We start from the raw sequence: 15,481 nt of genomic DNA, 5'->3' as shown, positions 1-15,481 counted from the left end.
GAAGTTTCCTGAATGATTGCCGCATCGAGCTGTCATTCATAAACAAATGTACATGATAACTTGTATCATTGGTCACACTTGAACGCCTCTTGCCTGGGCTGCCAGGTAAGTAACGGAGCTATGTCCTGGGGCGTCTCGGCTTCCATAATGACCTAAATCTGTAGAGACTAAAGGTGTACTAAACATTCCACGTCACTAACATTACTGCACATTTTACCCACATATTGCAGCAAATATCACACATGTATGAAAAGTCCTATGACATATGAATATACATAATAAGACCAGGTATAGGAATAAGCTTACATTGATGGCCTGTTAGCAGATAGAGGGAGTATAAACATACAATCAGATTACAGAACTACTAATTAGCTTACATACACGGGCGCCTCCATCGACACGTGGCTTGCAGCTATCACCACATATACGTATAATGGTTGTGATCTTGAGGGCACTTTTACAAAAACAATTACTTTATACTAATGGACAAGTACTTACTAATTACAAATTTTAAACATAAAATTCGGTCATCATTTTTTTGCTGCTGGAATTATTTTTAGCAGCTCAGCTGTTTACATTAAATTGTCTGCTTTTTGGTCACAGAGGACATTGAAAAAAATTTGGAAGTGGATAAAATTGATAAAATATAATGCATTGATATCATTCATTGAATTTTCCGACACAAACTCGTACAACTATTTGCCAGCGAATTGGCTATCTATCCATTCTGATGAAAAATGACATACAGGATCCTACTTGTTTTACTTTTACAGTGGCACTGTTTGTTGGGTTAAGGGCATAATTGAATAATGATAAAAAAAAATTGAGGTAGAAAACCTAAAATTTTACATCTCCATATGCACATTAACTTTCAATTTGATATTATATTAATGAACTCAATTCATTCATATCATACAAACAAGACCTAGGTAGGTTCTGTTGTTGACTTGATTATAGAGCTACAGAACAAATGGATTTATGCAAACTACTTTGTTTTTTATTGTATATTTTTATAGCAATACCATAACACTCATTAGTTAAAAGAATCCTAATTGAAGAATCTATTTAATTTTTGAGATAATGAAAACTTTTTCCATAATTAAATTTGGCATCAACTAATCTTACAAACCTATGAATTTATGTTTTAGGATTCAATCTGCATCATAAAAACAATGATTGCTTATAATTACTGCGATAGATAGCCCAGAGTAGAAGAACAGGTGTTTGTTTTAACGACATTTAACTAGACAGTCCACAGTACTGCCTACAGTACTGACTACAGGATGTAAAGCTATATAATCTCCTATACCAATACACAACTACTGGAGAAGTTTCCAACTGTATACGTGATCCATCATCATGTCGAAGTCTACATGTAAATCCTTCCAATCCGGGTATATTCAGTAAGAGTTGTGAACAGCTCACATCTAAACATTTCCTTGTTTGGTATACCACAAAGCAGTAGTGCCATAACAATTTACTTGACAGCATACTGTATAATATGAAATGCTCTTGGGCAGTTTGTTTAGTTTAATGTCTTATGTACAGCCGGAGTCATTTAAGGTAGTGCCAGATTTAGGTGGCGGAGGAAAACTGGAATACACATGGAGAAAGCACTGACCAGCGGTCAGTACCCGGCAACTGCCCTACATGGGATTCAAAGTCAAGACCCAGAGACATGTCGGGACATCTTAACCACTCAGTAATCATCTTATTTTATACAGCAGTCTATAAGATTTCTGAAATACATCCTTGGGTTGAAATAGGATTTGTCAAAGGGAGAGAAATAGGATGCACTTTTCTCTAGGGTTGGAATTTGTAATGTCAAAGGGGAGGGGGTTGAGTGAGGGTTAGGGTTAATCTTCAGAGCTAGATGTGCCAGCAGGTACAATGTGAGGAAATTCAGGAAAGGCAAAGCTAAATTCTCCTATTTCCATGATCCTGTATATCAGATGCCTTAGAGAATAACAGCAACAAATATTATAATATTATTATGTTTTATCAATCTTCACTTCACACATAATGTGATAGTGTATCTGTGTGTCAGGAGTTTCAATTTACAACTGATATCAATTCATGTTCCAGATTAAGGAGAGGCAAGAGGAAGCCACACATCCCTACAAGTCCAAGAATTTAATGTCATTGATGAAGTAAAACCTTATAGATAGCTTTGATGCTGAAAATTATTTTGTCCCATTTTATCATTTTAAAATCATTTGGTAACATAATTTCATGAGAAATATTTTTTCTTTAGAATTTAGACAAGAACATTTGAAAATTTCTACATGAACATGTATTCACTACCTAGCCACAGTAAATTGATTATATCAAGGGAGATTACCCAAAGAAATGTTGGTGACAGGCACATAACAGTCATTTCCATAATATCACAAAAGTTATCTTGTTCACACAATTTCATTATTATCATTACTACTTTTCTGTCGTTGTGCTATTAAATGTCTTTTGATCACAACGTCTGTAATCTGTTGTTGGAAACCATAATTACTGTTAGTGAATGGATCGATTTGTCAGGTAGATAAAGATTTTCTCCACCATTTCCAGATTTCTAAACAGTTTTAATCAGAAGTGATGTTTCATTCTCTATAATATTTCAACTACTTTTTATGTGTGGCAGACAATTTACAGCAGAACATGGTTACAACAAACCTCTAAGGACAACAAAATTACTTTGTTATAAGCATGATTTGTTACACACATATTATAACAAATATCTTATTAAAAACCGTGACATGGAATGAAAATTGACTATGTTACAACAATGAATATGTTGAAAGTGTGGTCATTATAAACATATTAACTGTATATGGGGTTTGTGAAGCCAAAACTTTTCAAATGAGTTCAGAAAATCCTATCTACTCAATAGATTCCTATAAGATTCTAAGCACCATGATGGATGATAAAGAGACTGATGGTGTAGGATTGAGGGTAATTAAAATCATTAATGTATTTGTAATACAATGTATTATGTAAAATGTAACCATGTAAAATTGCCTAAATTCTTTTTTTCTTCAGAATTATTTTTTTATTGGAGTCTGTTGTATTGTAGCTTGTTGTAATCCCATGACCTACTGTTTTCTCCACGGATATCTTCTCTCTTATCGCCTCCCTTGTTAAGTCTATCCTGTGCTTTGGCCGACTCCCGCCTTGGGGGCAGTCTCCCCTGACTTCGGCTGCGACGTCCTGACTTTGGGGGTTCTATGTCCAAAGGTACCCACTTCTGCTTTGACTCTACAACAAACATTTTCTAAATAATAAAAGGTATTTCTCTGTACATAGTCATTAAATCTGTTTTATTACATTGTGTTGGGGATAGCTGTATTTGGTAAAACTTAAGACTGTCAAATCATACTGTAACGCCAGGGCCCAGAGTGCTCTAAATGTGATTATCTTTTATACTTTTAAAAGAAAATTCTAATTTTCCTTTAATTGCAAAACTTGTGTTTTACAGTGAACATTGGTTAAATACCCAACAAAGAAATTGGTTTGTTCTCCCTCCCATTGAAGTTTTCATGGTTCACGTTTGTCATATATGTCATTTTATAAATACAAAATTATGAACATATTGAATTGCATGTAATGACCAAATTTTGTGATGAAACCTAGAAATGCTCAAGTTTGGATTTTGAAATATTAATCTGAAATAGTGCCAATTTCTGTACAACTTCTTACAGACCCTAGAAATTGTCAGAACTAGCCCCTAATACACAGCTCATTACCTTTCTTTCCTTTCCTGTTCTTTGGTGTTTTCTGTCCCTCAGCATTCTCTTTGTTCTCTTTGGCAGAGTCGTCTCCCCCTGAATCCACTTGAGCGGGAGGTGATTGCTGGGTAGCGGGTGGTTGCTGTGGTAATCCTGATAATGACTTCATTGGCATGGGTTTCTTTGTGCCAGGTGACTACAATGAAATATTGTAGGAATTAAACACAAGTATTTCACTTAATGTTTATCTTTATTTAATCATCAAAATTTTACTCTGGCATTTTACCTTTTTTCTCATTATTAAGCAATTTCTTCAACTTTTCAGCTTTACCTTTACCAAACACAACAATATTAGTTCCATGGATGTTTTACTAAACAGGACTCTCCCTGTATATATATGGTACTTGAATTGTTTAACTTAACTTTGTGGTAACTTAATTTCGTGCCAAATGACATTCAAAGCATAAAATGCTTTTGCGTATTCAAATCACCAAATGAATACCCAAAAATAAATCACATGTAAAAATAAGTAGATTTACAGTATGAGATTTCACTATCTATATATACCTCTGTGGTTTCATTGAGAGCAGGCCAGTTCTCATCACTTAGTGGCAGTGATTTCTGAAACACAACGTAATTCATAAATTATACAACACAAAATGTAAATAGGAAGTCGAATATACATATCATTTTTCTTCATTTAAATAAAATAGTTCTTTGAATATTTTGACTGTTCAGCCATAGTGCAACTTGATAAATAGCAGGCATAAAGTATAAATAAAGTCAAGAAACTTAAAACATGGTTCATACAGACTTTGCCATACAAAATTCAAGGAGTTTTCCAGGATATTTTCATTTTTTCAAGGACCAATTCTATAGCTGTCTATGTAAAAATTATAAGTTTCATGCTGTATATTTATGTTTGCTTTTCACATTTTAAATTGGCTGTTTATTGTTTGAGACCTTTGGCAACTGCGATGATGGGACGGTAATGTCAGTAGGCTTATGTCATGTTCAGAACGTACAGACAACTGTGGATTTTTTGACATTTCATTCTCAGAAGATTTGTCTAGGCCTTCATATCTAGTTTATTATGCCTTCACATTGATCCTGACAAGCATTTGGTACCCTAACAGTACTGTAAACATATAGCCGATTTTGTAACAGGGGAGATAATCGCTATAAAAATGATCTATAGGTATCACACCATAATTGTTATATAACTGTGGTTCAAGTAGTTCTTCATAATATATCTTAAAATAAATATTGAAATAAATACACCATTGTCAGCTATTTTTTTAAAAGATACACAATATTTCTTTTTTTCTATTTCATCTAGTTGTTACCTGTGTGGTTTGTATGTCAGCTAGTTGTGACCTGTGTGGTTTCTATGTCAGCTAGTTGTTACCTGTGTGGTTTCTATGTCAGCTAGTTGTTACCTGTGTGGTTTCTATGTCAGCTAGTTGTTACCTGTGGTTGTATGGTTTTGTATGTCAGCTAGTTGTTACCTGTATGTGTGGTTTGTATGTCAGCTAGTTGTTACCTGTGTGGTTTGTATTCTGTAGTGTTTATGCGTACCTGTGTGGTTTCTATGTCAGCTAGTTGTTACATGTGTGGTTTGTATGTCAGCTAGTTGTTACCTGTATGGTTTGTATTTCAGCTAGTTGTTACCTGTGTGGTTTGTATGTCAGCTAGTTGTTACCTGTATGGTTTATATGTCAGTTAGTTGTTACCTGTGTAGTTTCTATGTCAGCTAGTTGTTATATGTCTAGTTTCTATGTCAGTTAGTTGTTACCTGTGTGGTTTGTATGTCAGTTAGTTGTTACCTGTGTGGTTTATATTCCAGATAGTTGTTACCTGTGTGGTTTGTATGTCAGCTAGTTGTTACATGCATGGTTTGTATTCCAGATAGTTGTTACCTGTGTAGTTTCTATGTCAGCTAGTTATTACCTGTGTGGTTTCTATGTCAGATAGTTGTTACCTGTGTAGTTTTTATGTCAGATAGTTGTTATCTGTGTGGTTTGTATGTCAGCTAGTTGTTACGTGTGTGGTTTGTATGTCAGTTAGTTGTTACCTGTGTGGTTTGTATGTCAGTTAGTTGTTACCTGTGTGGTTTGTATGTCAGTTAGTTGTTACCTGTGTGGTTTATATTCCAGATAGTTGTTACCTGTGTGGTTTGTATGTCAGCTAGTTGTTACATGCATGGTTTGTATTCCAGATAGTTGTTACCTGTGTGGTTTCTATGTCAGATAGTTGTTACCCGTGTGGTTTTTATGTCAGTTAGTTGTTATCTGTGTAGTTTCTATGTCAGCTAGTTGTTACCTGTGTGGTTTCTATGTCAGCTAGTTGTTACCTGTGTGGTTTGTATGTCAGATAGTTGTTACATGCATAGTTTGTATTCCAGATAGTTGTTACCTGTGTAGTTCCTATGTCAGATAGTTGTTACCTATGTGGTTTGTATGTCAGCTAGTTGTTACCTGTGTGGTTTGTATTCCAGATAGTTATTACCTGTGCAGTGTTCAATCTACGATTATTTTTCGTGGGTCCTTTTCAATGGTTTTTGTGAAAACAATGGGTCCCACAGTGTTATAGATACCCATTCCCAGAAATTCCATGGGTCCTTTTAAAATTCTGTGAGTCCAGGACTTGGGATGCGCATGTAGATTGATCACTGCCTGTGTGGTTTGTATGTCAGCTAGTTGTTACCTGTGTGGTTTGTATTCCAGATAGTTGTTATCTGTGTGGTTTGTATGTCAGATAGTTGTTACCTGTGTGGTTTGTATGTCAGCTAGTTGTTACATGTGTGGTTTGTATGTCAGCTAGTTGTTACGTGTGTGCTTTGTATTCCAGATAGTTGTTACCTATGTGGTTTGTATTCCATATAGTTGTTACATGTGGCGTTTCTATGTCAGCTAGTTGTTATATGTCTGATTTCTATGTCAGCTAGTTGTAACCTGTATGGTTTCTATGTCAGCTAGTTGTTACATGCGTGGTTTGTATTCCAGAAAGTTGTTACCTGTGTCGTTTCTATGTCAGCTAGTTGTTATATGTCTGGTTTGTATGTCAGATAGTTGTTACCTGTGTGGATTTTATGTCAGTTAGTTGTTATCTGTGTGGTTTGTATGTCAGCTAGTTGTTACCTGTATGGTTTCTATGTCAGCTAGTTGTTACATGCGTGGTTTGTATTCCAGAAAGTTGTTACCTGTGTCGTTTCTATGTCAGCTAGTTGTTACATGCGTGGTTTGTATTCCAGATAGTTGTTACCTGTGTGGTTTGTATGTCAGTTAGTTGTTATCTGTGTGGTTTCTATGTCAGCTAGTTGTTACCTGTGTGGTTTGTATGTCAGCTAGTTGTTACCTGTGTGGTTTCTATGTCAGCTAGTTGTTACCTGTGTGGTTTGTATGTCAGATAGTTGTTACATGCATGGTTTGTATTCCAGATAGTTGTTACCTGTGTAGTTTCTATGTCAGATAGTTGTTACCTATGTTTGTTTGTTTGTATGTCAGCTAGTCGTTACCTATGTTACCTATGTGGTTTGTATGTCAGCTAGTTGTTACCTGTGTGGTTTGTATTCCAGATAGTTATTACCTGTGCAGTGTTCAATCTACGATTATTTTTCGTGGGTCCTTTTCAATGGTTTTTGTGAAAACAATGGGTCCCTTAGTGTTATAGATACCCATTCCCAGAAATTCCATGGGTCCTTTTAAAATTCTGTGAGTCCAGGACTTGGGATGCGCATGTAGATTGATCACTGCCTGTGTGGTTTGTATGTCAGCTAGTTGTTATCTGTGTGGTTTGTATGTCAGTTAGTTGTTACCTGTGTGGTTTGTATTCCAGATAGTTGTTACCTGTGTGGTTTCTATGTCAGATAGTTGTTACCTGTGTGGTTTGTATGTCAGCTAGTTGTTACCTGTGTGGTTTGTATGTCAGATAGTTGTTACCTGTGTGGTTTGTATTCCAGATAGTTGTTACCTGTGTGGTCTCTATGTCAGATAGTTGTTACCTGTGTGGTTTGTATGTCAGATAGTTGTTACCTGTGTGGTTTGTATTCCAGATAGTTGTTACCTGTGTGGTTTGTATGTCAGCTAGTTGTTACCTGTGTGGTCTCTATGTCAGATAGTTGTTACCTGTGTAGTCTCTATGTCAGATAGTTGTTACATGTGTGGTTTATATTCCAGATAGTTGTTACCTGTGTGGTTTGTATGTCAGCTAGTTGTTACCTGTGTGGTTTGTATTCCAGATAGTTGTTACCTGTGTGGTTTATATTCCAGATAGTTGTTACCTGTGTGGTTTGTATTCCATATAGTTGTTACCTGGGTGGTTTGTATGTCAGCTAGTTGTTACATGCATGGTTTATATTCCAGAAAGTTGTTACCTGTGTGGTTTCTATGTCAGCTAGTTGTTACCTGTGTGGTTTGTATGTCAGCTAGTTGTTACATGCGTGGTTTGTATTCCAGAAAGTTGTTACCTGTGTCGTTTCTATGTCAGCTAGTTGTTATATGTCTGGTTTCTATGTCAGATAGTTGTTACCTGTGTGGATTTTATGTCAGTTAGTTGTTATCTGTGTGGTTTGTATGTCAGCTAGTTGTTACATGTGTGGTTTTTATGTCAGCTAGTTGTTACCTGTGTGGTTTGTATGTCAGCTAGTTGTTATCTGTGTGGTTTGTATGTCAGTTAGTTGTTACCTGTGTGGTTTGTATTCCAGATAGTTGTTACCTGTGTAGTTTCTATGTCAGATAGTTGTTACCTGTGTGGTTTGTATTCCAGTTAGTTGTTACCTGTGTGGTCTCTGTGTCAGCTAGTTGTTACCTGTGTGGTTTGTATGTCAGATAGTTGTTACCTGTGTGGTTTGTATTCCAGATAGTTGTTACCTGTGTGGTTTGTATGTCAGCTAGTTGTTACCTGTGTGGTCTCTATGTCAGATAGTTGTTACCTGTGTAGTCTCTATGTCAGATAGTTGTTACATGTGTGGTTTATATTCCAGATAGTTGTTACCTGTGTGGTTTGTATGTCAGCTAGTTGTTACCTGTGTGGTTTGTATTCCAGATAGTTGTTACCTGTGTGGTTTATATTCCAGATAGTTGTTACCCGTGTGGTTTGTATTCCATATAGTTGTTACCTGGGTGGTTTGTATGTCAGCTAGTTGTTACATGCATGGTTTATATTCCAGAAAGTTGTTACCTGTGTGGTTTCTATGTCAGCTAGTTGTTACCTGTGTGGTTTCTATGTCAGCTAGTTGTTACCTGTGTGGTTTCTATGTCAGCTAGTTGTTACCTGTGTGGTTTCTATGTCAGCTAGTTGTTACCTGTGTGGTTTGTATGTCAGATAGTTGTTACCTGTGTGGTTTGTATGTCAGCTAGTTGTTACCTGTGTGGTTTGTATGTCAGATAGTTGTTACCTGTGTGGTTTGTATGTCAGCTAGTTGTTACCTGTGTGGTTTCTATGTCAGCTAGTTGTTACCTGTGTGGTTTGTATGTCAGCTAGTTGTTACCTGTGTGGTTTGTATGTCAGATAGTTGTTACCTGTGTGGTTTGTATGTCAGCTAGTTGTTACCTGTGTGGTTTCTATGTCAGATAGTTGTTACCTGTGTGGTTTGTATGTCAGATAGTTGTTACCTGTGTGGTTTATATTCCAGATAGTTGTTACCTGTGTGGTTTGTATGTCAGCTAGTTGTTACATGTGTGGTTTGTATTCCAGATAGTTGTTACCTGTGTGGTTTCTATGTCAGATAGTTGTTACCTGTGTGGTTTGTATTCCATATAGTTGTTACCTGGGTGGTTTGTATGTCAGCTAGTTGTTACATGCATGGTTTATATTCCAGAAAGTTGTTACCTGTGTGGTTTCTATGTCAGCTAGTTGTTATCTGTGTGGTTTGTATGTCAGTTAGTTGTTACCTGTGTGGTTTATATTCCAGATAGTTGTTACCTGTGTGGTTTGTATTCCATATAGTTGTTACCTGTGTGGTTTGTATTCCAGATAGTTGTTACCTGTGTGGTTTGTATGTCAGATAGTTGTTACCTGTGTGGTTTGTATGTCAGATAGTTGTTACCTGTGTGGTTTGTATGTCAGATAGTTGTTACCTGTGTGGTTTCTATGTCAGCTAGTTGTTACCTGTGTGGTTTGTATGTCAGCTAGTTGTTACATGTGTGGTTTGTATTCCAGATAGTTGTTACCTGTGTAGTTTCTATGTCAGATAGTTGTTACCTATGTGTGGTTTGTATGTCAGCTAGTTGTTACCTGTGTGGTTTTTATGTCAGTTAGTTGTTATCTGTGTGGTTTCTATGTCAGCTAGTTGTTACATGTGTGGTTTGTATGTCAGCTAGTTGTTACCTGTGGTTTGTATGGTTTTACTGTGTCATGTCAGTAGTTGTTACATGCAGTAGTTGTTTGCGTGGTTTGTATTCCATATAGTTGTTACCTGTGTCGTTTCTATGTCAGCTAGTTGTTACATGCGTGGTTTGTATTCCAGAAAGTTGTTACCTGTGTCGTTTCTATGTCAGCTAGTTGTTACTGTTGGTTTGTATATATTGTACTAGTTTTCTATGTCAGCTAGTTGTTATATGTCTAGTTTCTATGTCAGATAGTTGTTTACCTGTGTGATTTCTATGTCAGATAGTTTTTACCTGTGTGATTTCTATGTCAGATAGTTTTTACCTGTGTGATTTCTATGTCAGATAGTTTTTACCTGTGTGATTTCTATGTCAGATAGTTTTTACCTGTGTGATTTCTATGTCAGATAGTTTTTACCGTGTAGTTTCTAAGTCAGTCTGTGGTTGGCTGTGTTAATGCCATCTTTATATTGCCTTAAAAGTGTCTGCTAGTGCTTACCTGTGTGGTAACCCGAGGCTTATTTGACTCGGAGGACTCTGTTGTTGCAGTAAGTGGCTTGGAGGACTCCACAGGTACACCTGAAAAACAGACCATGTGTGTGAGGAAGCTAGTACATACTAAATTCTGTTTTTATTTAAATGAAGATTATTGACAGACTTACATCAGACTGCAGTCAGCCCTGTGTATTTTACACATTATAACCTTGAGGCCATACATATAATTGCCATGTAAACTCTTGTACCAAAAATGATTCATCACACATATGCATATTGAAAAGATAAGGTTTTTTTGAACTGCAGAACAGAATTTATCATTTCTTTAATAAATTAAATAAGCATTCTTCTCTTTGTAAGTATATGTATTATATCTAGTACAGAATGAGTAGGATGTGTAAACGACCTAAAAATAGAAACTTGTGGCTTAGACTAATTAACATGATGAGTGATACCTATATACAGTGTGGACGTTTCATAATGAAAATGGAACAAGTCAGCATTTAACCCTTAGACTGCTACACGCGACTATATACGCGTTGGTTTAAATGGCCCTCAGTGCTACACGCGTAAAAAGACGTTTTTTGACTCCGAGTTTTCAACCGGCGGTCCGATCGTCAAATCTCCCTCCTGTTGCTAAAATTATGACTGAAAATGAAAGTAGAATGCTTCCGATTGGTTCTAGTGTAATTACATTCGATATTCTCGGGATTATACTCTAAAAATAAGCACAGGTGTGGAGGAATTCGAATGGTATACTGACTCGTCAAAATGGCCGCTCCGATAGATCGAAGTGATGAAGAACGTGTACAACAGTTCTTTGCTAGCGATGTGTCAGAAGTTGAAAGTAAATTTGAAGGGTCAGATACTTTAGATTGGGATCCAATAGAAGGCAAAATTAGTTTAATTTCTCCTATAAATAAGTGTGTGCCCGATGCCAACACAGAACATGAGGCAGCCCCCCACGCGGCCGGCTGCCGTGTTGACAGACGACAAGATTGACTTTCACAGGCGAGTTGAAATTAGTGCATAACATGAATAAATGTAAGCTAGTTGTTTTTAAAAGCATTTTTGGATGATTACAGTATAGATATTATAGTTGTTCACACAAATTTGTTTATATTATCTACACGAAGTTTACCGTCAATGACCGGCACGTTGAAAGAAAACATGAACGAAAAATGACACTGGGATTACGTTTTATGAGATGCAGGTGTTTCTTTTACGTTGATAACGGCTATGGGTTTTATCAAGATTAAGTGATTTACACCACTGTTGGTCAAGTCATGATGCATTTGAAAAACAATTTTTCAGAAATTGTTTAGGATCGTTTTCTAGTTATATTGTCTAATTAACTTTCACCTGACTGAAAATGACTTACCTGGACTCACCTGAGCTATAACAATACTTTTAAGGGTAACTTGGTCTAAGATAGAGATAATATGTGGTGCATAATGCAAATGCATACACTATGTGATGATAGACCAGAAATTAAACAGGAAACTAGCTTCTTTCCTTCATGAACAATTATCAAGATTTTGTTTGTGAATATTAATTAGTTTTAGAAGTTTTTACCTGGATTTTTTCAAAGACTTAATAACCAAATGAAGTCATATGCTTCTTAATACTAAGGTTGCTCTATTAAATTGGTTTTATTTCATAATTTTAATTGAGTTTTCTTATTATTATTTGATACAACCTAATATTTTTACCTTTAGTCACCTGTATTGTTACCTGTATGCTTAACGAGAAGTATATATTTGCGGAATAAACAACATCAATATAAACTACAGGCAATAACAAACAATTTTCATATAACTTTTATTCACATAATGCAAATAGTTTTCAAGATATAATCATTTATAATTAAGTTATCATTTCCCTGGATTTTACAAAATTAATGCAGCACTGAGAGCCATTACTATACAAACCATTGCAGCAGCCTAAGGGCTAATTATAAAGGTCAGAGATCCACACAAACATATATGTATACACAATTAAGTTCAAGTATATAAAACTCATTCATCAATGCACAACTGTCTGTAGTCTATTAATATAAATGTGATTTACATTTCCTAATGATAGAGTAGTCCAGCTGGCCTAGATATTTAAAAGGACTTGTACAAGAGGTTACAAAATTAAATATACTAGTAAATTATCAACTTATCCATCCCCTTAACTCAAATTAAGATGTAATTCTGTACAGCTAAGGAAGTAATAAGGTGTAATCTCTAATTTGTCTATCAATCAAACTCTTCATAAAAGTCATATAATATTGCCAGAAAGTCATGCAGAGAGAAAAGAAATTATCTACTGAACATATCAAACTAAAGTTCAAGGTATATCTAGAGATCTGTCATATCAAGTTCTGCAAGTGACACATGTAATAAGCTTGATACATGCATGTACCACCAATGTTCTAAGTAAGGCAAAAATGTGTATTCATTTTTTATTTCTTGAGGATGCATAATAATGAAATGAGGAGACAAGACATAGTTTATAGCATTAAATTAGATTACAGGGGACTCCAGCTATAGCATAATTATCATTTGAATGTTTCAGTTATTTTTCCCCTTCTTTATCTTTGTAAATTAAAACCAAAGAAAAAAAAAAAAAATGATTGGGTATTTTTCAACTTTCCAACATAAATTCGGCGAAATTCATCGATCACTAGAAATCAGCATGGTGACACATTAATGATATTGAATGGCTTGGTATTTTATGTATGAATTGTCAAAAAATATTTGACACTGATACAATTTTGCATCAGCTGCCGTAGATTATTATTTCATTATCAAAATGACTCAAATATCTAATTAAGGCATTTGCACTTTCAAATATTCAAATATGATTATTTGTTTACGTTATATGCTTTAGTTCGCGATCGGTTGGGGAAACCATGCTTCCTTACAACAGGATGTAGTCTTGCTCAACCAGAGTCTTGTTGACTACGACAGACAGTTGCATATCAAGCGTCTGGTTGAACAAGATACAGAGTCTTCGTGCATAGTATGGATGTCAAAAATACTTCCTACGCTGTTTCATTGCAGTTCGAATTTGCAATAACTTATATTATCAAGCTAATTCACCACAGCGATCAACAATACCAAAAGAATTCTCAAAACACATTAATGGCCCGGTGAACGCATGGTCTCATCATCCGCCCCCATTTTCAAATTCCTACTGAGTAAGTGTCAAAGCAGCACTGTCGATATGCACTTTGATGTTTATTTACGATCATAACTCATTTTGTTAGGGAAAATGTACCTAAATTTGTTCGTTATTTAGGTTCAAAATTGATATGTAAATATTTGCAGACACAATCATGTTTAGTTATTGTATTAGGTCCCGATCGTCTCCTAGCTTTTCACGTGTCAGTTAACGTAAATGAAAAATCTCACATTGGAACATTTTGTTGTAAATGATTTGAGATTGCATTTTTTGAACATTTATGCTTTAGGCTATTATCAAGCATTTAAAAGTGAGAGTGAAACTATAAGAACAGAAGACAACGGGTACCCGGGGACAAAATTTAGTACCCGTGACAGCCCTAATTCAAGTTTATATTTTCCCCCACCATTTTCTATGCTTAATATAATTTTGTATGGGCCTCGAATCTAGATTTTAGCCTACAGTATTTAATTTGTTCCAACAACACAATGGATAACAGATGACTGGAATGAATACACTATAGTTGTTGAGAAAAAAATTCAAAATAGCCCCAAGGCTCAGAATAATGGTAATGCAGGGTCATGCACTCATTTGAACAATATGAGTGGGCAAAGAAAAGGCCAAGGTCATTCATGCCATTAACTGCTACAATTTAGTCAAAATTTCAGGTCTGAGATTTACCAAAAAAATTGGTTATAAGTTGGCTTACTTCAGTCAAGTTTTCTAAAATATAATCCATGTAGGACTATTATTATGCCAAGGATCACATTGTCAGCATAATGTTGGTTATCAGGAAAATGGCAAGTTCAACAGCGTGTGTGTATATATATATACATCAGGAAAGTAGAAATACCATTACTTATATACATATAATGCAGATATACATTAAAATCATGAATGTTTAAGACAAACACATACATGTGCATTAAATATATACGATTTCCTCACGATGCTTTCTAAATTAGGCTTGATATTCATTTGTCATACAACACAAACTTGTTAGCTAGAAGTCATTTGCAATTACAATCCATTCTGAGTAGATACATGATAGAACCGATTTGACGCAAAAATTCTAAAATACAACTAAATTTGGGATAATTTTTTACCTCAATTTATGAAAAGTAATTGAATACACAACTTTAATGCATCTACCTGTAAGATATTTCTAATTACAACAGTCATGAATCATTGACATACTAAATAAATTTCGCTGACAGACACACACACACCTGAGATATGTGTACCAGGTAAAATTAGAGCAGTACAAAACAAAACCTAGCTGACAAGGTCACATTATCCATCACCAACAAACATATGTTAACCCAAACTCCTTCAATTCATTCCAAATCAATGATTATAAGAAATTGTACATATTGTGATTTGTGATTCTTTATCAAACAAAAATTTAAAGTAATTAAAGTTTCCGCTGCACCTGTTGCAGTGACAAGTATAGATACGTACGAGTAAACTTGACCATATGTTTACCTGTGTTTACTATATATCATCATTTCAGACTGTCATCATCATCATCATTACCCAGCACTACCTGGCTATGGAACACCTGTCACAATGAACTGCCACACCTACACACAGCTAACAGACATCCAACATATCGCCACATTGTGTGTACAGTATATATGTAGCTATAGTGTGCCGTGTGTAACAAGCCAGCTCAAAAGTGATCATACGAAACTAACACATTTACTACAATATGCTAGCTTTATGAACTCAATTCACTTCTTGCCATTATGTCAAACTGGCTAAGAG

The 15,481-nt window shown here is 35.5% G+C and overlaps 1 protein-coding gene across 1 annotated transcript in view; it reads right to left on the bottom strand.

Annotated features, from left to right (window-relative positions):
• Positions 1–10,627, bottom strand: part of LOC138327556 (la-related protein 1-like) — a 31,773-nt gene extending 21,146 nt beyond the window's left edge. The window contains exons 1-4 of the mRNA XM_069273733.1: positions 10,548–10,627; positions 4,287–4,340; positions 3,738–3,915; positions 3,091–3,249 (exon numbers count right to left, since the gene is read on the bottom strand). Of these exons, the coding sequence (XP_069129834.1) occupies positions 3,091–3,249; positions 3,738–3,894 (316 nt within the window). The 5' untranslated portion in view covers positions 3,895–3,915; positions 4,287–4,340; positions 10,548–10,627. The remainder of the gene's footprint in view (positions 1–3,090; positions 3,250–3,737; positions 3,916–4,286; positions 4,341–10,547) is intronic.
• Positions 10,628–15,481: the final 4,854 nt, after the last annotated feature.

This window comes from Argopecten irradians, chromosome 7 (genome assembly GCF_041381155.1).
Source record: "Argopecten irradians isolate NY chromosome 7, Ai_NY, whole genome shotgun sequence".
NCBI classification, from domain to species: Eukaryota; Metazoa; Mollusca; class Bivalvia; order Pectinida; family Pectinidae; genus Argopecten; species Argopecten irradians.
This window is presented reverse-complemented; position numbering and strand designations above follow the sequence as displayed.